Source organism: Pistacia vera, unplaced genomic scaffold (assembly GCF_008641045.1).
Source record: "Pistacia vera cultivar Batoury unplaced genomic scaffold, PisVer_v2 Contig117, whole genome shotgun sequence".
Lineage (NCBI taxonomy): Eukaryota > Viridiplantae > Streptophyta > Magnoliopsida > Sapindales > Anacardiaceae > Pistacia > Pistacia vera.
This window is the reverse complement of record NW_022195215.1, coordinates 1,200,795-1,225,191: the sequence shown is the minus strand read 5'-3', so window position 1 is coordinate 1,225,191 and position 24,397 is coordinate 1,200,795. Positions and strand designations below refer to the sequence as shown.

The 24,397-nt window shown below is 31.3% G+C and overlaps 2 protein-coding genes across 3 annotated transcripts; one reads left to right on the top strand and one right to left on the bottom strand.

The window, feature by feature from the left end:
- Positions 1-6,496: 6,496 nt before the first annotated feature.
- LOC116107347 (probable low-specificity L-threonine aldolase 1) lies at positions 6,497-11,774 on the bottom strand. 2 transcript variants are annotated; one of them, XM_031393639.1, is made up of 10 exons: positions 11,540-11,774; positions 10,542-10,995; positions 9,497-9,608; positions 8,452-8,502; positions 8,240-8,311; positions 8,012-8,144; positions 7,806-7,864; positions 7,383-7,483; positions 6,826-6,892; positions 6,497-6,721 (listed from the first exon to the last, which is right to left on the bottom strand). In XM_031393639.1, exons 2-10 carry the CDS (start codon positions 10,982-10,984, stop codon positions 6,683-6,685), a joined length of 1,077 nt encoding a protein of 358 aa, XP_031249499.1. In that variant the 5' UTR covers positions 10,985-10,995; positions 11,540-11,774; the 3' UTR covers positions 6,497-6,682. The 2 variants fall into 2 exon arrangements, with proteins under 2 accessions (XP_031249499.1, XP_031249491.1); XM_031393631.1 differs by lacking the exons at positions 6,497-6,721; positions 6,826-6,892 and having other exon boundaries at positions 7,369-7,483; positions 10,542-10,989; positions 11,540-11,773.
- Positions 11,775-23,636: 11,862 nt separating this feature from the next.
- Positions 23,637-24,110, top strand: LOC116106398 (NAC domain-containing protein 68-like). Its single transcript, XM_031392771.1, has one exon. The coding sequence runs from the start codon at positions 23,637-23,639 to the stop codon at positions 24,108-24,110; it is 474 nt and encodes a 157-aa protein (XP_031248631.1).
- The last annotated feature ends 287 nt before the right edge of the window (positions 24,111-24,397 follow it).

Here is a 24,397-nt window from a genome sequence, read left to right as displayed (position 1 = left end):
ATTCAGTGCGAACAGTGAGATATTATTATAATAGAAAAAGCCAAGCTTACTCAGGCACATCCACTATATCTTACTCAGGCACATCCACTGTATCTTACTCAGGCATTCACATCAAATATTCCGCTGTTTGGATGGACCACAGTAAAGAAATACATAGCATAGTGCCAATTTTGTGTCCATCCATTGGCTTCTTCCTTCACTTACATTAATCATTCTTGACAGGAAGGACCACCCGGTAGCTATGATGAAAACGAATTCTATCTCTAAATTCAGAGATAATTGAGGGTGCAATTCAATTCAATTATTAAATATAGATATAATTTGGGTGAACCACATCAACCTAGTCTTTGTTAATCAACCTAGTCTTTGTAATACAATTCAACTTATCCATACCATATTTCAGACTTGACAAATGATTAGGGAAAAGTAAATACAAAGGTATAAGAGAGAGAGAGTTAATTCTGAGTAAAATGGCCGAATCCCCTTAATGAAGGGGTCTTTCCCTTTATAGTGAGATGAGTGCAAATAAACACATTAAATCCGTGGGTTGGTGTGAATCTAGGAATAATCGGCTTTACTTCACATTGCCCACCTTCCAAGCTGATTTCACTCAATTTGGAGTAGGGAATGGACACGTGGGAGCTCCACGGTGTCTTACAGGCTGAGTGGGCTTACCATTTGCGGGAGCGAGGTCACCCCATCACGTGATTTCCCACGCCAGCCCTTGAATTCCAGATAACAACTAGTGACTCTCGTGAACAAAGCAGAGGACACAAACTAAAGTAAACCAATTTATAAGGTGAAGACAAACAAAAAAACAGAAAGAATAATGAAACAAAGTCATTATAAAGATGAAAGTATAAATCAATAGGGTTCCACCACAATCTTCGAGCAATAAAGTTTCAAAATTATAAAATCGTAACTTATTTTAGCAAAGGTAAACACAATCACTGAGGAATTTTATCAAACACTTAAGTCCTTCAATTATTATATAAAAAACACCCAAGTGTAAGCACAGAAACATCAAATCCAAACCCATCATCAAAAACCGTTATATGAAAAACATGAGAGGTATTTGAGGATTAAATTCTGAATAAATTACATGAGAAAAAGAGTAAAAAATTACCGATTTCAGATTTCTACAACAAAATTCAATCCTCCCTTGGGTGTTTGTAATGAATTGGGTTGGCAAGGCATGAAGATTTAGGGTTTAAATGATTTTGAGGAAGAGAGATTTTGAAGTTTAGGGTTTTGAAATTTTGGGGGAAAAGGAATTTATTAATGTTCCGAAAACCGGACCGGAGTATGACCCATTCAAGGGTCCGATTTTAGTTTGACCGGTTGGATTGGTCGGTTGGACCGTATTCTGTAAAATTATTTTTTCGTCTTAAATGTTTGAAATTCATCAAAAACACCCCTAATACTCCCTTAAGGTTTGAAATCTGTCCAAAACAACCTGTCACGCGAAGAGACTGGTGATGGTGGTGGCAGCGATGATCGACGGCCGATCAGGTTTGGATCTGGGTTTGACGTATAGGTGCCGGCGAATCGATGGTGGTGCTAGGGAGTTCCATCGGCGCCGAAACTAGCCGGAATTAGAAAGAAGTCCGACAGTCGCATAAACTTTAGGTGGACCATGAGCGACGAAGGCTGGACGATGGCCACAAAAATGGCTGGGTTTTGTCATGGAGATGCCACAAGTCTAATGGTGGTGTTTTCCCCGAACGATGTCGGAATCGATGAGATTGAGCTCCTATTGGACTGCAATTGGACCACGATTCAATACTATTCTGACGGTCCAACTGTGATCCAATCTGGTTGAATGAAATTAACGGTTTTCAAAGGATACCAGACCGGATATGCCGCTGGTTACCGGTCGAACCTGTTCGACCGGACGGTCCGATCCGGTTTTCAGAACATTGGAATTTATATAGGGTTTGTTATATGTGAAAATGGGGCAGGGTTTTGAATTATTTTTTTATTTGGCTGCCTGATGATGTGGCATTTGGGTTACGTGGCAGATAAGGTGGCATATTGCCACGTAAGAGGGTAAGAAAAGGGATAGGAAGGGGGAGTAAGGCTAGCATTATTGTAAATATTATTTAATGAGAGAAGTAAATAAGGAAAATGACAATGGAAAAAAGAGAGAAACGTAAAAAAGAAATAAAATAAAAGGAAAAAACACTTGACCAAAGAAGGAATCTCAAGATGATAGACAACACTATTTCAGCTAATTCATTTGTTAGATACTAAATAGAGTAAACGACTTTTTCCCCAAAATGACTTAATGACACTTTCCATACCACAGACTTTTAAAATACCAGTTACTACCCAAATTTATATTACAATAAAATATGACGGAATCTTTATTACTTGAAACCAAACGAGGGAATCTTGAAAATTAAACAAAGATTATAGGATTAATCTATATCACTCCGAACCAAACGCTACCTTCAAGTGAAGAAATAAAATAAACAAGTGCAAGAGTACAATAAGTTGAAAGAACCCTTTTTTGTCACAAAAGAATATAAATGTAGGTAAAGAGAATTAACTACTAAAATACTTAACTAAATGAAGATTTAATTTTCAGAACAACTTCCCTCGATAAAAAGATTTAGTATCACATGACTCTTCTCCAACTAATCTAGAGTAACGAAAATGATTTTGTCCTTTCAACTTTATTTGATAATTTTCTATAAGAGAAATTGGGTTGGAAAAAAAAACATAAATAGGAATTCTAAAATCAGAATATTTACCATTATTTCAGCTATTGAAGTCTTTTTTTCAGCTATACTACATGAAATTAGAAAATGAACGATGTGTGTAGTGTTAAATGGGTCTTATTGTCCGACATTAATATTGCCTTATTATTCCGTGTCTAGATAGGCATAAAAGCCTAAGTTGAAACAGGATGGAAAATATTATCTATGTGGAAGAATTAGTGCAACAACCTTAACACTGGCATTAAACCTTTTTAAACACCGTGAATTTTACAAGAAAAGGATTTTGGATTCTGTATCAATATTTCATGATTTTTCAAATGTAGAAATTGGTGGACAAGACAGAAACTGATCAATCTTTGATTAGTACAATGAAAATAATTGTCACTACTTGATCTCCCTTTAGGAAAATCAATCAATACATAACATACTAAATTATAAATGCTCATCCAGTAAATGCATGCAGTTACCTAGAAAGTGCACTGCTCTTTCATTCTTCCTCCTTTAGACTTTGAATTTTGATATTTTTTAGAACAACTTCCCTCATAATAACATAGTTGCAGTCTTATCTTGGAAGGCTTCAACTATTTGTTTTGCTAGGAATGATTTGAAGATTCTAAACCAAATAATGTCGAACCCTCAATAAGGTGTGGGATGATACTTAACAGATATCAAAGTCAAATGTCTAAATTTCAAATACCAATATTAGCCTAAATAAAAGAAAAATGAAAAAAAGAAAAAATTTATGACCTTGGTTCAGCCAATGTATAGGAAACATAACAACAACTTGATAATTTTAAGAAATTAAGAATAAATTGTAATTTTTCTCCCTATAACTCTTTATAATTTTCTTTAGTTAATATTTATTGCATAATTTTGCTTCTTTACCATGGTGCCGTTATAATTCATATTTAATGAGAATTATTGACAAATGCATATCAAACTGTAGACATTCAAGTGGGAACAGTGAGATATTATTATGGGGAAAAGCCAAACCTAGCCACTATATCTACTCAGGCATTCACATTTCACATCAAAATTATTCCACTGTTTGGATGGGCCACTGTAAAGAAATATCAAGCATAGTGCCAATTTTGTTCCATTTCCGTTGGCTTCTTCTTCACTTCACTTAATCATTCTTTGGCAGGAAGGACACCCGGTAGCTATGATGAAAAAAACGGAATACTATCTCTAAATTCAGAGATAATTGAGGTTGCAATTCAATTCAATTCATTAAATTATAGATATAATTTGGGTGAACCACATCAACCTAGTCTTTGTTAATACAATTCAACTTGTCCATACACAACTTTTACTGATTTTTCAAAAATAGAAATTAGTGGACAGAGACAATAAACTGATCGATCTTTGATTAGTACACGAAAATAATTCTCACTAGATCCAGCGAATACATGCAGTTACCTATAAAGTGCACTGTTCTTTCATTCTTCCTTCTTTAGACTTTTAATTTTTGATAATGCTAAAAGACATTGAATTTTTGACAATGCTAATAAATCATGTGCCGGTACTAACCTACTTAAAAAAGCACTTTTATTTTTTTGAATATTTAAAATAGTATTTTCTTTATTCTCATTAAGTTTCGTGAATTAAAAAAATAAGAATGAAAGGGACATATGATTCGTAGGAACAGTGCATATGAAATCGCAGCAACCACGAGCTTTAGTAGGATCACAATCACAAGAGGATTGATTTTCTCGGCTCTGGCCTGCTAATTTAAATTTGAATATTTAAAATAGTATTTTCTTTAGTTTCCTTAGGAATGGACTTCCTTTTACTAGAGGTAATTGATCTAGATCTAGTATAATAAAACACAAGGGTTACTTATCCTTCTCCCTTTTTTTTAAAAGGGAGGATACGAATAAAGGAATCTAAGCCAACATTCATTTTTTCCGGTTCCTTTAAGCTCAAACCACCGATATCAAATGAAGTTCCTTTAGTTTAGTTATGGGAACAAATATAACCACTCATAAATCCATTTCATATGAATCTCAAATGGTAAAATCTTATAAATAGTATTGGTATTTCAGTATGATGGAGATGGACACTACCATGACTAATGCAAATGAATTACTATTTTCTATTGTCTCTTAATAACAGAATTTATTTATTTTTATTCATTATTAAAGACTCCCCACCCATTAGGCAAGGCCGAAATTCCCAAAAAATCAAATCAAATCAAACAGACTTCATTTTGCCATGGCATTGTCCTATCCGACTACCCCGTATGTATGTATGTATGTATGGGACACAAGTGAGTAACCTTGTTAATTAACTTCTTAATCTTAATATTACTTATTTATCTTCACTTTTGTCTCTCTCCTTGAATGGTTAATGTCTAAATTCAATTCATTACTCATATTTCAAAATTATGATGATTGATATATACTTAATTTTATAATTTTATATAAGTTTTAGATAGTCGCATAACGCAAGGACGAGAATGAGAAACTTAAACTCAGGCTTATGCCCCAGTCTCCTAATAATTTACAAAGTTATGCTTACAACAAGCTTAGTTAGATTATTGGTAGTAATTAGTAAATTGAAGCTAAATAAGGCCATTAATTATATTTAATTAATGTTGGATATATAGTTTGTGGCAGAGAAGAGGATCAGTTAAAAGCATCAAAAGAAACTTTATTCACAACCAACAATCATAGTTTCTCCTTCTCCATATGAAAGTCAAATTTAAGTTATTCTCTTTATATTTGTATGAATATGGGAAATACTAAACTTACTTACTCTGCCTACTGAATCTCCATCCCGACTGACATGGAATGCAACGTGGGAAGTCTTCATGTCGATCATGTGCACTTTATGTTAGTCGGGATGAGGATTCGATACACAGAGTCAGTAAGTGTAGTTCAAAACTAATGGCCACTCCCAAGCTATAAAGACGGGCCTTTTTATTGCTATTATTGTTATGGGCCCAATCCCACGCTATCCAGATGGGCTTGTTTTGCTATTACTGTTAGAGATTCTACTTCTCATTGTCCGATATATATTGGACACATTTCACGAATTTCCCCTTGTGTTTCTTTGATTAAGGGCAAATAGCATTTACACCACCTGAAACTTTAGAAATTATGTCACTACTATTAAGTTCGATAATTGACACTTTGGCCCCCTTTCATTAATTAGTTACTCTACTTAAATTTGTAAAAATGGGTCAATTGCTGGTGTTTTTAATAACAAATTGTGTAACAAAAGAGTAATACATAGGAAAACTTAATTATAATGAGATACAATTTCATTACTTTTTTCTGTTTGTATTTTGATTAAATTTAATTTCTTGAATTAGTATTGTTTTTAGATGTTTTTATATGGTCATAACGTGGATTCTTAATTCCGATGCAGTGACATCAAAATAAATGGCATATTCCGACATGGTTATTTGCACCGGGAAAGATCAAAGACCATGTTGCTAAACTAGTGTCAAATGGTTAACCCGGATAAAAAAGATATTCTTGGCTCTGACTCTGAACTTACCCATCTTATTTGGGATGAGCACTTCTGCCAGGGGTTCAAGCCCAGCGTGGACCCGCGCCCTCCTTTGGATTTCCAAAAAGCCCAGTAACTTATTACAGTTACGTCCTTAATACTTTAAATAATTACAATTATCCCCTCAAATAATTGAACTTAAAAGAAAATATTATATCAAAATTTACCCAGAAGCAAACTAAATGAAGCTTAGATAATAAATAAGGCATGTCAAATACAAATTTAATCACACAATTAATAATCAAGCCAAAAACAAATTAAATAAATAAAATGCATTTTATAGAAACTTGCTAAATGTTGATAACTAGCAAGGGCTTGGTGCAGTTATGAGTTCTTAGACAGTAATCAATGTCTCTTAATAGATTTGACAAGAAAGATTTTAACATTTTTTTTTTTAACTTTATGGAAGCACTTTTAAAAGTGAAAGATTACAAGTTCTCCCGCTAGTTCCCATTTTCTTCATGTGCTCCACTCAAAGCTTGCTGCAAAATGCAAGTAAACAGAAATGTTAAGTTATAACTTTGAAGTTTAATTCTGATTGAAGAAATTAACAGAAGGAGGTGGATGACAATGTGATATTGGTCACCTGAAAGCATGACAATGTGTACTGCACATCACTAGCTGAAATTTGATGGTGGAGAACAATTCGAATTCTGAAATCACCAAAAATATATACCAGGATTACCTTGCTATATATATCCCTCTGTGCTTTATCAATGATTTTTTCAACAGCGTGGAAGAAATTAACACGTTATGTCAAGCCACTACTCTAAAGAGCCATGATTGTGATTTGGTTTTGCAGAACCTTTTGGTATTAGATGTAGAAAATGGTTGGTATACTACCACCAAATGGGGAAAAGCAACACAAGAAGGCCCTTCAATAAAAAGTTTTTAACTTTTATTCTATTTAAGCAAAAACTTCTAGAGTTTGGATGAAATTTATGTGTACTTGTTTCAAGCTAGGTGGATAAAGTTAAGTGCTTATCTAAACATCCAAAATGAACAATCGGAAAAATATTATCATGTTTGAGTATTTAGTTTGGATGAACTTAATGTGTACTTGTTTCAAGCTAGGTGGACTTATCTAAACATTCAAAATGAACAATGGGAAGAATATAATCATGTTTGAGTATTTAGGCATACCTTGATGAGCTCTCTGGCATCACGAGTACACCATGTTCTTCCAAGTTCTTGCATAGATTGTCTCCTTTGATTTTTGCGCCCTCCTCTATGTCAAAATATAACTGGTAATATGCATGAACAGAGGTGTATTAATACAGTACTTTTTTCAAAAACTCTGATTGAAGTTTAGATTGAAGCTAACTGAAATTCTAACAAATATATGAAGATGAGATATGAGCCCTATTTAATATTCATCTATGGTTTTAGACTTTATGAGGAAAAATAGATACAAAAACAAGTTAAAACTGACATGGCTACTAAAAGATTGTAGCTTCATTTCTTATTTAAAGAGTGAATAGCAAATCTATCAGAAATTTTCTAACCTCGAGTATATAACAAATAACAACTTGCCAAAATTTGAACTTTGGTAAGCAAAACACTTACGATATTTGTCTCCACTGAATCAACATCAACTCTTAAACCCTTAATTTGATTCAATCCTTCTGCAAATAACAGTAGCCAAAAGAGATCTGTTAATTTGAAAAGTTTAAGAGTAATTTTTAATAATGTGAAATTCGAGAGGGAAAATATCTGTTTCACCAACCAAAGATGTAGGTGCATAAGTACACTGACACTGGAGAACTATTTACCTGCTAATATTCTGGCTTTCTTGTGATCAGACTCGAGCTTTCCAACATTCTCTTGTAAAGCGACCAAGGCAGCAGCACAAAGGATGCCAATCTGTCTCATCCCCCCACCCAAGGTTTTCCTGAGCCTTCTAGCCTAAAGGAGCAGAGAGGGAAATGTTTAATAAATTTTCTTCGGAACTCGGAGAAGATAAGAGTTTAATATCCTGACTGCAAACTTTTCACCATCACCTTGTCGATAAAGCTTTTAGAACCAACAATAACAGAACCAACTGGAGCTCCCAGACCTTTTGATAGGCATACCTGGTTCAGAATATTGAGATGAGTTCAGAGAGTGCAGACATATAGATAATAGGAACTTACCAAATGTGATAAGAAGTTAAGAACTATAAAAAATTGCATCAATGAAATTAATTAATAACATCAAAACTGAGTAATCATACCGAAACTGAGTCAGCAGCTTGTACAAGCCTATGAACAGGTACACCGAGTGCCTGGCAGAATCATACTGTGGATTAGATACAAGAAGTTTTGACAAAAATGAGATTGAAAATTTCCATTCTAAGATCCAGTGAGAAGAATGAGAGCTGGAAATATCCAGACACAATCACTGCATGATGAGCACTCAGTTGACATGTGAAAAAGCCAGATTTAAAGCCACTAAAATCATTCTTAAATTTGTTTGTTGACAAACTCATTCAAACAATGGCCAGTTGAAAACAGAGCTGATCCAAGTCCCAGAAAAATCAAAAGAAATGATCTTATTAGAGTAATCAACCTGATAACCATCAAAGTTCAAGTTATTTCTCTAAAAGGCACTGTCCTTTTAAAAGAATGTCCCCAAAAACAACATTCTCAATAACAGTTTTCCCACGGTGGTATTCATATGCAACGCTGCAAAGGACTACTTCCTTTATAAGCTATTTCAGGATGCTTTCTGTGTAAGGAAATAAACCAAGTTTCCTTGTGTAACCTTTAATGAGTAGTTCCGAATTCACACCATAAGCTGAAAATTTCCAGAAATGAAAAACAGTAATTTATAATATGTGTCTCAATAACCTATCACTACATTTCCTTATGGCTTATATGACTTCCAAGCATTCATTCTTCTAAACAGTTTACCATTTCAATCTGCTTCTCATTATAACATTTCTGCTAAAAGTAATTCTTTATGTGAAAAATCCATAAAGTTTCTAGATTGCTTTTCCTTGTTCTAATTTGGAAATATGCTAATATTGCTGATATTTTACCACATAAAAGAATAAAATATAGCCACTTCAAATTTTGGATCTTAGAAGTCCTTGATATTAAATTCTTATACTGATAAGATGTCAAACCTGAAATTTTATACCAACCAAGAAAAATTAATTCTAGGGACATCAGCTTCCTCATGTCTATTTCCATGTTGGATTATATCATTATAGAGAGGCAGGCCATCCAATGTTATAGAGTCGTAAAGACTTATTTAAGGAAAAGAAATTAACTCACAACTGCTGCATTGAAAATTCGAGCTCCATCAATGTGAAGCTTTAGACCATGCTTCTTGGCTAGCTCCCCAACTCTGTCGGTATATTCTACAGAAAGGCATTTCCCGCCACAGCTGCAGTTAAAATACCAGATAAAAAAATTATGAACCACAAAGGACAAAAGAATAATCAAATATAGTGTATTGCAAAGAGGAGTAATATTGTAACTATGTAGGTGATATTAGTTTTTTCAATTACACCAGTAAGAGGATACTACAAATATTCTGCAATTACAGAGCATATGATATAATTCCATTTCTCAGTTTTTGGCTGGATAGCTATTTTTATACTTTAATATACATTTATAATTGATATATGATACGCTATCCAAGAGAAGAACCATTGCTTAAACAATTGAAAAGGACCTGTATTAAGTACAATAACTAGTTTCCCCATCTATGGTTAATGAACTTTTGTTGTACAGACTAACACCCATTTTGCGCAAGCAATTTTTTAAAAGCTCTTCATAGTTATTGAATTTCTAAGTAAAAAGTAAATGGAGCATTCATCTAGTGTTACAATACATGGTTGACAGTATTTGGTTTAAGTATAAAAAGAAAGAAACAAGAATGGTTAATAATATCTTCCTTTCTAATGCATAGATAATACAGGATAAGTGACAATATGATTCTCACTAGTCTCCAAAACAGAGCAAACTAATATTCACCCAACTGAATAAATGGAAATCCCAACAAATATAATATAATTTTGAAGAAGCATCCGACATCCATTTCACCTCACATAACTGCTAATCAGACTATTAATAAATAAGCTTTAATTTTTAATGTGAAAAGAGAACACAGAACAATCCACTAAGCCGCAAAAAACTGAACCCTCTTTTTCAAAGGAATCAAATGCAATTTGAGTATTTAGATATTGATGGAAGTGGATTGGAGCCAATATGTGCAACATATATGTACAGTCTAGTCCAGAAACAGCCCAAGTCAAACATATAACAACATTATGCAATGAATTCCAGGCCAATTTCACGGAAATAATAAACTTACTTTGCTTGTGTATTCTCCAAACAGATAAGCCTGGTAGTTGGGTACACAAGCTCCCCTTTTGGATTTCTGATGGCAGCTTCAATTAAATCGATATCCATTGTTCCATCTTTGTTGTTCTTTACTGTCCTTGGATGCACACCACCAATTGTCGAAATGCCTCCATTCTCATAAATATGTATATGAGAATTGTCTCCAAGAATGACTTCACTTCCCCTTATCTCACAATGAACAAGGACACTAATGAGGTTACCCATTGTGCCCGATGGAACGTATAAGGCAGCTTCCTTGCCCGTGACTTTTGCCATTTCTGATTCTAATCGGAAGGCGGTTGGATCATATGTCAATACATCATCATCAACTTCAGCATTAGCCATGGCAGCCCTCATGGATTCAGTTGGTTTGGTCACTGTATCCGAACGGAGATCCACTGTTTTAGTTACCATTTTCGCTGAAACTGTTCCAAAAAGAAAGAAGTTCAAAATATATTAAAAAAATTCAATAACTCTGCATTTCTTAAAAGCTACAAAAGGGGAAAAAATGATTTCTTCAATAAATTGATGCTTACAGAATCTTCTTTCAGCTACCATTGTTGGATAAAATTAACAAAAATGATCAAATAATAACAATCAAGAAAGACAATGAACCAAGTAATTTATATAAGATGAAACCAAAATCTCTGCAGTGACAGTGGAAAAGAAAATTAACAATAGAGTTTTTGACATATGAAAAAGCAATATTTTTTCTAGCCCTAAAAGAACGTAAAAGCAACGTTTGGTTGAACAGAAGATAATCTCTGATTATGTCGAATTTCAATTCAAGCGTGACACTTGTCCTGGCCAACAATTTCGTAGAGTTATGGTCTGGTCTGGTCAAATCAAATCCTAAAATGGGTGAGTTAGTAAGAATCACAAGAAGTCCATTTTATCCAAATCATTTTGAACTATTCTTGAGGAAATTCTAGAAACCAAAGAGAGCGTGAGAGAGAAACAAGATCATACCTTTCTACTATAACTTAAACCCAGATGGAGTAATTAAAATTAACCCAAAAAAATCTCTCTTTTGCCGCCAAATTCCCACCTCTCAAGATGATTTCTGAAAATTTTCTCAACTTAAACGGCACCCCAGTTGCTTGTTTTCTGCAGAAATACAACAATTATAAAACCCTTTTAACAGAATCAAAAGATTTTATCTATAATATCACAAACCGCAAAGAAGAATCAAGAATATACTACATGCAGAAAAGCTTTACCACAGAAAGCAACTCAAGGAAGCTTTGTACTACGACACCTCTTATCACCCCACCTTTAAATATACAAATGGACCCCTCCAATCTTTAAAGTGAACAGGAAAATATTGCCAACAAGCATTCATGCAAGAAAATTCCAGTAAAAAACAAATAAACTCTATTTGATTTGTTTCCAAAAAAAATCCAAGAACCTACAACTCAGATGTGTAATGTGTAGCCATGTAAGGTTGCATGCATGAATGTATGTTGTCTGTTTGTGGGTGAAACACACCCTAATAATGTGGCATTACCTAATTTGGTTTGGACTTTTCTGTATTTGTCTTTCATGCAAAAGTTGATGAAATATCACATTAAAACTCTGAACCAGTTATAGTGCCTTCCAGCAAAGACAATGACAACACATTTATTTCTTTCCTATTATATTTCTTGGTAAATTTTTTGGCCTTTAAAGGAAAAAGCATTTAAACTTCGCCAAAAGTATAATCAAGATTAATTGCATCAAATATGAGACATGTTTTGACTAGTCATCTTCAAATTTGATTATTATCTTTGTTGAGTTTGGTGAGGTGGTGGCTTATAGAATTTCCACAAGAGAATTAGGTTTTGGCTTCCCACATAGTGGGAAAAAGACTTTTTGATTATGACTCAAAACTATGATAACTAGGTTGGGCAACGTAGCAGTTGTAATTGTAAAGCACGATTAGAAATCTTTAATTGACATCTAATTTGTGGAAATAATTATCTTTGGATTCTTATACTTAATCTTCTTCTTGACGCTACTAATAAGAATATTAAAAAATGTACATTATAAATATAACAATCAAAATCAACAAAAATAAGAGTATTTAATATCTTTTCTTTTTTATTAACTTCATAGAAAATAGAGGGAAATACTTCTTAAGGGTTATGATGAGAATAAGAATAACCATCTTAGAGTTTTTTTTTTTTTTTTTATTTGTTATATATATATATTGATCATTGGTGTGTCTGAACTAAATTACACACACCTCAACTAATCCATCGGATCCCTAAAATTGTTAATCAGATAAGAGCCTCAATGACCATCCCTATTAATGCCTGAAGGAACTCGAACTCATGAATTTATATAACATTTTTTTCCTCTTTTACTATCAGGTTTTATATTTGTTATATTGATCCCCTACAATTTAGGAAATGATATTTGTCAAGAATTTTTTTTGGTTAACTTTTAATACTAAAGTATACATACGTTTCAATAAGAAGCAAAATTAATTTCAAACCTAACACCACGTCATCACCAAGAGAAATCTAACTTTTCTGTTTGAAGCCATATTGTTGGGATTACAGTTACCATTTGTACTGTTTCCCTAAATACATGTCCATTATAAAATTTAAAAAAAAATATGACATATTTACTAAATTTATTTTCAAAACTACAGCATAAAGTAAAAATTGTATAATGTGATTTAAGAAAATGAGTATGTAAAGTAAATTAAACAATCAAAATAAATTAAACAAAGAGAAGAAATAATTGTTCGTACATTTAAATTTTAATATGGGTTGAGACGCTGTAACAAAATTTTTAACTTAATTTTTAGACACTCTTTGTATACCAATTGTCTTTGTTGATCTAACATGATACGAGAAAAATTACAAATAGTTATATTTAATGTTAATTCAATATCTCTTATTGTAGACCATAAATAAAGCTCTTACTATGATTCCGAAAGTAAACAATTAACAAACAAAATCTCAGTAAAATATGATGAACGTACCTGCATGCAATTCAATTAGTGCTTAAGCAAAGTTCATGCAACTCGAGAGAGATGTCAGAAGTAATGAGAAGAGAGCTATATTTAAAGTGCTTCAATGGCGGCTCAAGTTTATCTGCATGGGGAGAAAGAAGAATGCTTTTGGCTTTGTGCTTACTTGGGATGATACGAATTGAATTCCACTGGCTACCTTGTCTTTTTGCTGTGTGTGCTTCGTTGGAATCTCAATCTTAAAAGGCTGCTTTTATAATTAATATTGCTTATAATTGATATACAAATCCCAATTTGATTAGAGCCATACGCAACTAAATTTAAGGAAAGCCGTCCAATTAAGCAAAAATACATAATTGCTCGGTGCTCAAGATTGTTTTTCGGTTAAATTCTATATGTGCTTATATTATTCATTATTATAAAGTAAAATTTTGTTTTTGGGTAAACTCGGTAATTTTCTCTCTGATTATTTAAATACAAGACCTCCGAATATAACTAATTTCAATTATTAAATGTTTTGTTATTCGATCACAACAGAAGAACAATTTAACAATAATTTTTCTTGAGAAGTAGGCTTATTTTTGTTTGTTTCTCTTTTATTTTTAACCATAAAATATGATATCAAAATCTATTGTAATTTCTTAATTTTCGATTTTACATATTAAAATGTAATAAGCAAAAGACAAGAAGTATCTTAGGGCCTGTTCAGTTACATTTTTAACTTACCCTTTTTTGTTTTGGACATAGAAATTGATGAAAAAAATGTGTTCGTTTATGATTTTAGTATATAAGAAAAAGAAATTGTTCCTTTATTTTTTTCATATTTTGTTTTCTGTTAAAAAACATCAATTTTCATTTCAAATTAATATTTTTTATATATAATTATAAACGAAAATGAAGTATTGACCTATTTAAGACAAGCTCATCAAGATGAAAAAATAAATGGCTTTTTAAATAGATTTTATTAATTGTATAAGTGATAAAATTTCAAAATATAACATTTTTTTTTTTGTGTTTTCAAACAACAATGTCAAACCGGTTTTCAACAACATGTTTCCTAATGGAATTTAAATCTCCGTTTAACCATAAATATAGGAAATTGAGTATCCATAGCGAGAGAGAGAGAGAAAGAGAGAGAGAGAGAGAATTATAATATAGGAAATTGGCATAGTCTTGATTGATGGCTACTGGTGTTCAATACCATTGTCCTTTTTGGATGTCATATTTATGTTATTGCATCTTTATGAAAGTACATATTTTTCCCTCATTTATTGATGTAGGCATTATAAACAATTAGGTTATCTATTGTGCCACATGGCACGTATGGAGCAGTTCCCTTGCCCATAACTTTTGCCATTCTGTTTACAAGTGGAAGAATATGTCAATATTTTACATCACTTCAACATTAGCCATTGCAACCAGGATGCAGCCAGAAACTTATTCTAAGGGTCAAGACATTAATTAAACTTAATATATATTTTAGATAAACTTATATGGGTAAAAGTTATAAAAATATGAGTATTTATCTATATGCTCTTTATAATTATATATTTATGATTGTGTTTGATGATATGAAAAAAAATTATAATACTTTAATGACTGTAAAACAAATCAAGAAAATCTCCTAATGATTTAGTTATTAAGCCAACACAAATAACAACACCTCCAAATTAAACTAAAATAAAATTCCTATTAATAAAATATTGAGATTTATGTAGCTTTTATAGTAAAATATTATAACACTTGTTTAATTTTATTTTTATGTTTCGACCCTTTAAAATAATGCATCAAAATAAGAATTTTTTTATTTTCTTTTTTTTCCTAACTTCAATATTTTGATGTAACTAACACTGGGTGGCCTGATATAAAAACCAAAGGAAAATCTATTATGGTTTTCCAAGTTCGAGTCTCTTTGATGGAAAAGAGCAAAAAGAGAATATGATATGGTTTTCCAAAAAAGGAGAATTGATATGGTTTTCCAAGTTCGAGTCCCTTTATGGTAAAGAGAAAAAAAAAAGGATCTAATATGACCTCCTGAGTTCAAGTCTCCACAACTTCTAATAGGGTGACATTGGAGCTCTTACAAAAAAAAAAAAAAAGCTAAGCCTTTTCTAGGCCTACCCTGAGTCAAGGCCTCCATAAATAATATTTGGAATTTTTCAAATTTAATTTTTTTTTCTTGACTTCAAAAAAAAATATATTTTGGTTCTTTGAAATAAGGCTTAATATTAATTGTTTCCTCATTATATATTGATGATCAAATTTCTTTAGTTATTTCTTCGTTTATAATAAAAATTATCTGTGAGATTATTTTTAATTAAATTTTCTTTAATTTAAACTCTGTCCATTGTCAATCATGACTTTCATCTCGTGTATGAAGAACAATTATTATCTTTCTTTTAGTTTTTTCTTTGTATAATCCTTTCAATACTAATAGGGACATAGTCAGATTCTTAGTAAGTGGGTTCAAAATACTAAAGTTGTAAATTTACAATAAAATTTATACTGAAGTAATAAGCATAAAAAAATGTACTTTTAAAAGTTTTACATACCAAATTATCAATTCTAGAATTGTCCTCGCTGATTTATTCAGATTCTGAAAAGTTGCATAATTGCTTTATTGACAATTCTTAGGGTTTCATCAATTCTAAATATCAAGTAATTAACCATTCAAGCAAGATATCAAGCAATTAACCAATATATCAAAATTAAACCAAATCTTCAAATCTTTATCACTTAGGGTTTCATCAATTCTGTAACTCATTCAAAATTAATTCAATAACTAACCAAAATTTATCAAACCTAACTTAAAATAACAATTAGTTAACCCATACCTCAACATAAATAAGATTAAATCAAAACTCACATCAAAATCTAGGAATTTAATCTTTCAATTTCAAACTCATTTATTACAATCAACAAAAATTTATAGCTCATGACCTTTCATCAATTAACAAAGCTAAAAGAAAAAAATTTTAAATAAAAAATAAAATAAAATAAGTATCATCTTACCTTGTAATCTAAAGGAATAACATTTTTTTAATATCCAACAAAAGAAAAAGATAATATGAGAGTAAATGAAGAAGAGAGAAAAATTTTAAAAATGTTAATTAATAATTCATTTTTGTGGGGTCAACATGAAGTTAATTGAGATTAAAATTATAAATTCCATAAATATAGTACTTTTTTAAATTTTTTAAAAAGTTGAGCGGGTTCAAAAATTGCACTTAATGAAAATAACAAGAACAAAAATTGTTGGACGCTAAACTACTTAGATTAGCATGGTCTATCTAAACTTTAGCATAGTCTAGTGTTATATGTTAGAGAACATATTTTTTATCCATTCAATAAGAATATAATTAGTAAATCACTAGACTTTACCGTTAGATTTGTCCTTTTAATAAATCCTTCGCCTTTGGGAATTTAACATTATTGAAGTAGCGACATATGGCCAAACCCGTAAAATTAAACCAAAATCTCTTTGTGAACTGGAGATATAAATTAACAATAGAGTTTGTGACATAGCCAATAGGAACAGTGTTTTTAGCCTTAGTGAAATGGAGATATAAATCAACAATAGAGTTTGTGACATAGGCAATAGGAACAATGTTTTTTGCCCTAAAGAATGTAAGAGATGCATTTGGTTAAAAAGAACATAATTTCAGATTATGTTGAACTTAAATTTCGCAGAGTTATGCTCTGGTCAAACCAAATCCTTTAAGGTTGAGTTATTTTGAACCATTCTCAAGGAAATTCAAGAAATTTTATCTTAAATATACAGTAAAACCTCTCTATAGTCATAATGACAGTGCTAACTAATTTTATTATTACGATTAATGAAAATGTAGTTACAAAAATTATTGTTTTAATTTCTTATTTTATAATTCATGTTTTAGTAGTACAATATTAGAATTTCAATTCATATTTTAGTAGCATTAAGATTTCAATTCAGCACTTCAATTGCTTACTTTTGAAACGGATAAAAGATATTGTCTTGGAACCAACAAAGATAAATGTCATTGATGGGACTGTAAATGCAGTTAATGCATGGTTAATTCATGTAAAGCCACAGACAATTGCCAATGGTTTTAAGTACTGTAAAATTAGGACCCCTAATATCGATGAATTGCAAATTACAAATGAAGTGAATGAGGAAAATATAAGAGTCATTGCAGAATTAAATGATTAGATTCGACAATTTCAATTCATTAGTCGAATGGATATTAATGTCTTCTTCGAACATCCAAATAATCATCAAATCGTATATGCTTTAACCAAATAAGAAATCATTGCTATAATTAGACAAGAGGAGAAAGAAAATAATCTCGAGAATAATAGTATGGAAATACAAATAGTTTCGTGTCATGAAGCTTTAAACATACTTAAGAAGCTAAAAATATTTTGGCTTTAACGAGAAGGTGTCTATGCTAGCGAGTTATAACGTACTCGCAAGGTAAAAGATGTGATAATAACTCTAAAGCATAAATCATTATCTCAAACAAATTTAGATAAATATTTTATTTCATCTTAAACCTTTAATGTAACATAACATAACATATTTTTTTTGTAATATACATATAATTATTACTATGTAGAGACAATTTTCCTTAAAACGAGAATTAGAAAAATTATAATTTATTACAACGTGTAGTTTATTCTTATTTATAACCATTCCAAATTGGGACTATAATTTTTTTTATAACGATATAGAGTACCACTATAGAGAAATTTGACTGTATCTAACATTTTCTTTTCCCAATTAGACCCAGAAGTACTTAAAATTAACCCAAAATACCCTCTTTAATTTGCTGCCAAATTTCCACCTCTCAACTTGATTTCAGAAAAATTTTCTCAACAAACGATACCGTAGTTGCTTGTATTCTACGGAATCAAGAAGCTCTTTGACAGAAAAAATAAAAAAATAACTATAATATATAACAAAGCACAAAGAAGAATCAAGAATATTTTTTCACTACTGAAAGCAACTCAGAAACTTTCAAAATGTATACATGGACCACCGGAATTTTTAAAGTGAACAGGAAAATATTGCCAAACAAGTACTCATGCATGAAAATTCCAGCCAAAAACAAACAAACTTTATTTAATTTCTTTTGAAAATTTGTTGACAATTATCCAAAAGCCAAATAATGCAGATTATAACCACAAATTTATTTCTTCGTGTTGGTGCCAACCCACATCGATTAGGAAACGGGAGTTTTGGTCACTTACATAGTAGAAGGACACTCTCACCACTTAGAGGCGTATTTTCAAGACAAAATCGTGTTACATAGTAGAAGGACACTCTCACCACTTAGAGGCGTATTTTCAAGACAAAATCGTGTGGGTCCTAGAACCCAAAATGGATAATACTTTTAGGAATCCATCTACTATGTATCTAAATCCGGCATACATCAACACGTTTTCTTGCTCTTTTTCTTTAAAGGAAAAGTTGATGGGATGAAATCATTTACAGAAAAAGTAAAAATAAAACGTGTGATTAATAGATAGTAAGAGTTAGATAAATCAAAATGGATTTGTTCTGATTTGGTGTTAGAGTTCATGTTAAACTCTAATTAATAATGTAGTGGGCAAGTGAAGTTTTTGGCTCTTTTATTTATTTATGTTGATGATGGAAGAATTTTTGGAAGTTTGATGTGGTGGTGGCTTTAATTTATAATCTTCCGGGAAACATAAAAGAAATTTGCTTTTGGCTTCCAAAATTGTGGAATATAGAGTAATGTTGTGGGTCAAAATTATGATTACTAGGCAGGGCAACGGAGAAAATTCCATGAAGACCATTTTTCAAAGCACGGTATATAAAACATCTTTAATTGACACATATTTTGAGTAATTGTCAAAAACAAGTGGAAATAATATTTCGAGATTCGTTTGAATAAGCAGCAGAAAATTCAAATCTAACTTTACCAAAGAGAAATCTCTACTTCTCCATTTGAAGCCATATATTGTCGGGATTACAGTGAGTACTCGTACTTTCAGCCAATAATGTAAACAATCTAGGGACCAATAAGAATATAATTAGTAAATCACTAGACTTTACCGTTAGATTTGTCCTTTTAATAAATCCTTCGCCTTTGGGAATTTAACATTATTGAAGTAGCGACATATGGCCAAACCCGTAAAATTAAACCAAAATCTCTTAGTGAACTGGAGATATAAATTAACAATAGAGTTTGTGACATAGCCAATAGGAACAGTGTTTTTAGCCTTAGTGAAATGGAGATATAAATCAACAATAGAGTTTGTGACATAGGCAATAGAAACAATGTTTTTTGCCCTAAAGAATGTAAGAGAAGCATTTGGTTAAAGAGAACATAATTTCAGATTATGTTGAACTTAAATCTCGTAGAGTTATGCTCTGGTCAAACCAAATCCTTTTAAGGTTGAGTTGTTTTGAACTATTCTCAAGGAAATTCAAGAAATTTTATCTTAAATATACAGTAAAACTTTTCTATAGTCGTAATGATGGGACTAACTAATTTTATTATTATGATTAATGAAAGTGTAGTTACAAAAATTATTGTTTTGATTTCTTATTTTATAATTCCTGTTTTAGTAATACACTATTAGGATTTTAATTCATATTTCAGTAGTATTAAAATTTCAATTCAACGCTTCAATTGCCTACTTTTGAAACGGATAGAAGATCTTGTCTTGGAACCAGCAAAAATAAGTATCATTGATAGAACTGTAAATACAGTTAATGCATGGTTAATTGATATGAAGTCACAGACAATTACCAATGATTTTAAGCACTAAAATATTAAAACCCTCAATGTTGATGAATTGTAAATTACAAATGAAGTAAATGAGGAGAATAAAAGAGTCATTGCAGAATTGAATGATCAGATTCGACAACTTCAATATACTAATCGAATGGATATTAATGTCTTCTTCGATCATTCAAATGAGTATCAAATCGTGTATATTTTAACCAAATAAGAAATCATTGTTACAATTAGACAAGAAGAGAAAGGAAATAATCTCGAGGATAACAGTACGGAAATACAAAAAGTTCTGTGTCATAAAACTCTAAACATGTTTGAGAAGCTAAAAATATTTTGGCTTCAACGAGAAAGTGTTTATGCTAGTGAGTTAAAACGTACTCGCAAGGTAAAAGATGTGGCAACAACTCTAAAACATAAATCATTATCCCAAACAACTTTAGATAAATATTTTATTTTATTTTAAACCTTTAATGTAAAATAACATATATATTTTTGCAATATACAGATAATTATTACTATGTAGAGACAACTTTCCTTAAGATAGGAATTAGAAAAATTATAACTTATTACAATGTGTAATTTATTTTTATTTATAACCATCTCAAATTAGGACTATAATTTTTTATAATTATGTAGAGTTTATTCATATATAGAGTATCATTATAAAGAGATTTTATTGTATTTGCCGTTTTCTTTTCCTAATTAGACTCAGAAGTATTTAAAATTAACCCAAAATACTCTCTTTTTGCTGCCAAATTTCCACCTCTCAACTTGATTTCAGAAAAAATTTCTCAACAAACGATACCCCAGTTGTTTATATTCTGCGGAATCAAGAAGCTCTTTGACAGAAAAAAAATAAAAAAATAATAGCTGTAATATATAACAAAGCACAAAGAAGAATCAAGAATATTTTTTCACCACTGAAAGCAACTCAGATACCTTCAAAATGTATAAATGGACCCCGGGAATCTTTAAAGTGAACAGGAAAATATTGCCAAACAAGTACTCATGCATGAAAATTCCAGCCAAAAACAAACAAACTTTATTTAATTTCTTTTGAAAATTTGTTGACAATTATCCAAAAGCCAAATAATGCAGATTATAACCACAAATTTATTTCTTCGTGTTGGTGCCAACCCACATCGATTAGGAAACGGGAGTTTTGGTCACTTACATAGTAGAAGGACACTCTCACCACTTAGAGGCGTATTTTCAAGACAAAATCGTGTTACATAGTAGAAGGACACTCTCACCACTTAGAGGCGTATTTTCAAGACAAAATCGTGTGGGTCCTAGAACCCAAAATGGATAATACTTTTAGGAATCCATCTACTATGTATCTAAATCCGGCATACATCAACACGTTTTCTTGCTCTTTTTCTTTAAAGGAAAAGTTGATGGGATGAAATCATTTACAGAAAAAGTAAAAATAAAACGTGTGATTAATAGATAGTAAGAGTTAGATAAATCAAAATGGATTTGTTCTGATTTGGTGTTAGAGTTCATGTTAAACTCTAATTAATAATGTAGTGGGCAAGTGAAGTTTTTGGCTCTTTTATTTATTTATGTTGATGATGGAAGAATTTTTGGAAGTTTGATGTGGTGGTGGCTTTAATTTATAATCTTCCGGGAAACATAAAAGAAATTTGCTTTTGGCTTCCAAAATTGTGGAATATAGAGTAATGTTGTGGGTCAAAATTATGATTACTAGGCAGGGCAACGGAGAAAATTCCATGAAGACCATTTTTCAAAGCACGGTATATAAAACATCTTTAATTGACACATATTTTGAGTAATTGTCAAAAACAAGTGGAAATAATATTTCGAGATTCGTTTGAATAAGCAGCAGAAAATTCAAATCTAACTTTACCAAAGAGAAATCTCTACTTCTCCATTTGAAGCCATATATTGTCGGGATTACAGTGAGTACTCGTACTTTCAGCCAATAATTTATCTTTTTTTTTTTTAATTGTCTAAAATTTACTATTTTATCCAATAATTTGTGAGAATCTTTCAGGTTTTTTTTTTTTTTTTTTTTTTTGTGTAAGTAGATAATAACGGGTGATTTGTATTTAAAATAGGTAAAAAAAAAAAAAAACGGTAACTACCTAACGCAATACACCACTAAAAATCAAAAAATGAGATTTTACTTCGTTTATTTTCATATTACACCATAAAATCAATAAAGTAATGCTTAATTGAATTGAAATAAGCCACAATGACTTTTCAAGATTTAGTATATATATATAAAAGCTAGTGAAATACTGAAAATCTGTGCATTTAGCAAAATGAGTATTTATGTAGAGTAATTTTCTGAGCGCAAATGGTCCAAACAAAAATAAAATAAATTAAACAATTAATTAAATAAACAAAGAAAACAATTAACAAAAATAAAATAAAATCGCAATAATACAGTGAACATACCTGTATGCAATGCAATTAGAGCTTAATAAAGTTGTGCAAGTTGAGAAGAGCTATATTTAAAGTTCTTCAATGGTGGCTTAAGTTTATCACAGAGAAAGAAGACTGTATATGGCTTGAGTATATTAAAGAAGAATGTCAATAATAAACTAAATGAGACACTTTGAGTTTCATAATTAATGAAAGGACAGTGGGTATCATTATCATCAATTTGTGTAATTTTGCCATCCATAAATTTATGGCGGATAATGAGTTTTCATAATGAGAAAAGCTATATTTAAAGTTCTTTAATGGCGGCTTAAGTTTATCACAGAGAAAGAAGATTGTATTTGGCTTGAGTATATTAACGTAGAATGTCAACAATAAACTAAATTAATGTGGGTTAAGTGGGTATCATTATCATCAATTTCTGTAATTTTGCCATCCACAAATTAATTAATTAATCGACTCACCTCAACCGCAACCACTTAACTCTCTTTTTTGAGTGGTATCAACTGAGTTTTACCTAATCAAATTACGAGTTTAAATTCCCTTTAACTTCAATATAATATAGAAAATTTAACTCTATTATTATTGTTTTTTTCTTTTCTTCTTTGTTCTTTCCTGTCCAATGTACAATTTCCATGAAATATATATAGTTATATAAAACACTCCAATTTCGTTCAATTTTAGAAACTGAATAGTTAGGAATGTAACAATTCAAACAATGAGCATATAATAAATTAAATGCATGCGGAGCCCGAGTTAACCCTAATATTAATTCATTATAGGAGTTTTATTTGGATTCAAATCCTAATAAACTTAAGTAGGGTTAATTATATGTATTTTATTTGGATTCATATTCTTACGTAAGTGAGGTTATAGTTTCTTATAAATTAATGAGAGTCGGACATGGTTTCTTATAATCTTTTTTTTTTTTTTTTTTAAAGAAACTTAGAGCATGGAAGATGTAATAGCAGTATGGCCAATAGGGTATCGCTTTAAGCCAAAGGAAGATGAACTTGTGAAATTTTTTCTTCAAAGAAGAGTGAGAGGAGAGCCCCTGCCATGGAGTCCCATTATGGAATGCAATCTTTACGGAAACGAGGCTCCATGGGAGATTTTTGACCAAAGTAATGGTCAAAAAGTGTGGTATTGTTTTACAAAATTGAATAACACCGGCAAAAGCAAGAAAAGGGTTTCCAGAACTGGCGGGGGTGGAACTTGGCGCGGCGAGAAGTCTGGTGTTGAGATTGTTGACAGTGAAACCAACAGAATAATTGGTGTGCAGAAAACTTTTGTGTTCAAGATTAAAGGAGTTACTGATAAGCTTGTTAGTTGGATAATGCACGAGTTTTCTCTAGTGGAGAAGAAAGGTGACGATATTGTGCTTTGTAAATTGAAGAAGAAAACTAAATCTAGCAATCAAATATAAGATTCAGATGTTGATCAAGTTTTATAAAAGAAGATTGGGAGCTTAAGGTGGATGAGTATGTGATGCAAGAAAGAGAAGAGTCTACCGTTTTTTCATCAAATTTCATTGTCATTTAGTATCATAGGTTGAGAGTTTCATCAAATTTCATTGTTACTTAGTATCTTGAGCTGGGTGTTTTGCACCCGAAAGACTAACTCTAATCCTGTGACCTCCTCGTTATAGGTGAGGTCTCCTGCCTACCCGTCCACCTCACCCTCGAGTGAACCCACAATTACATATGGATGTTC

Excerpts from the sequence above, each read along its gene's own strand:
- LOC116107347 (XM_031393639.1), bottom strand. The coding sequence starts at position 10,984 with ATGGTAACTAAAACAGTGGATCTCCGTTCGGATACAGTGACCAAACCA. Across the intron at positions 8,145-8,239 it reads CTAAAAGCTTTATCGACAAG|GCTAGAAGGCTCAGGAAAAC; the intron begins GTGATGGTGAAA and ends CTGCTCCTTTAG. Across the intron at positions 6,722-6,825 it reads ACACATTGTCATGCTTTCAG|CAAGCTTTGAGTGGAGCACA; the intron begins GTGACCAATATC and ends TGCATTTTGCAG.
- LOC116106398 (XM_031392771.1), top strand. The coding sequence starts at position 23,637 with ATGGAAGATGTAATAGCAGTATGGCCAATAGGGTATCGCTTTAAGCCA.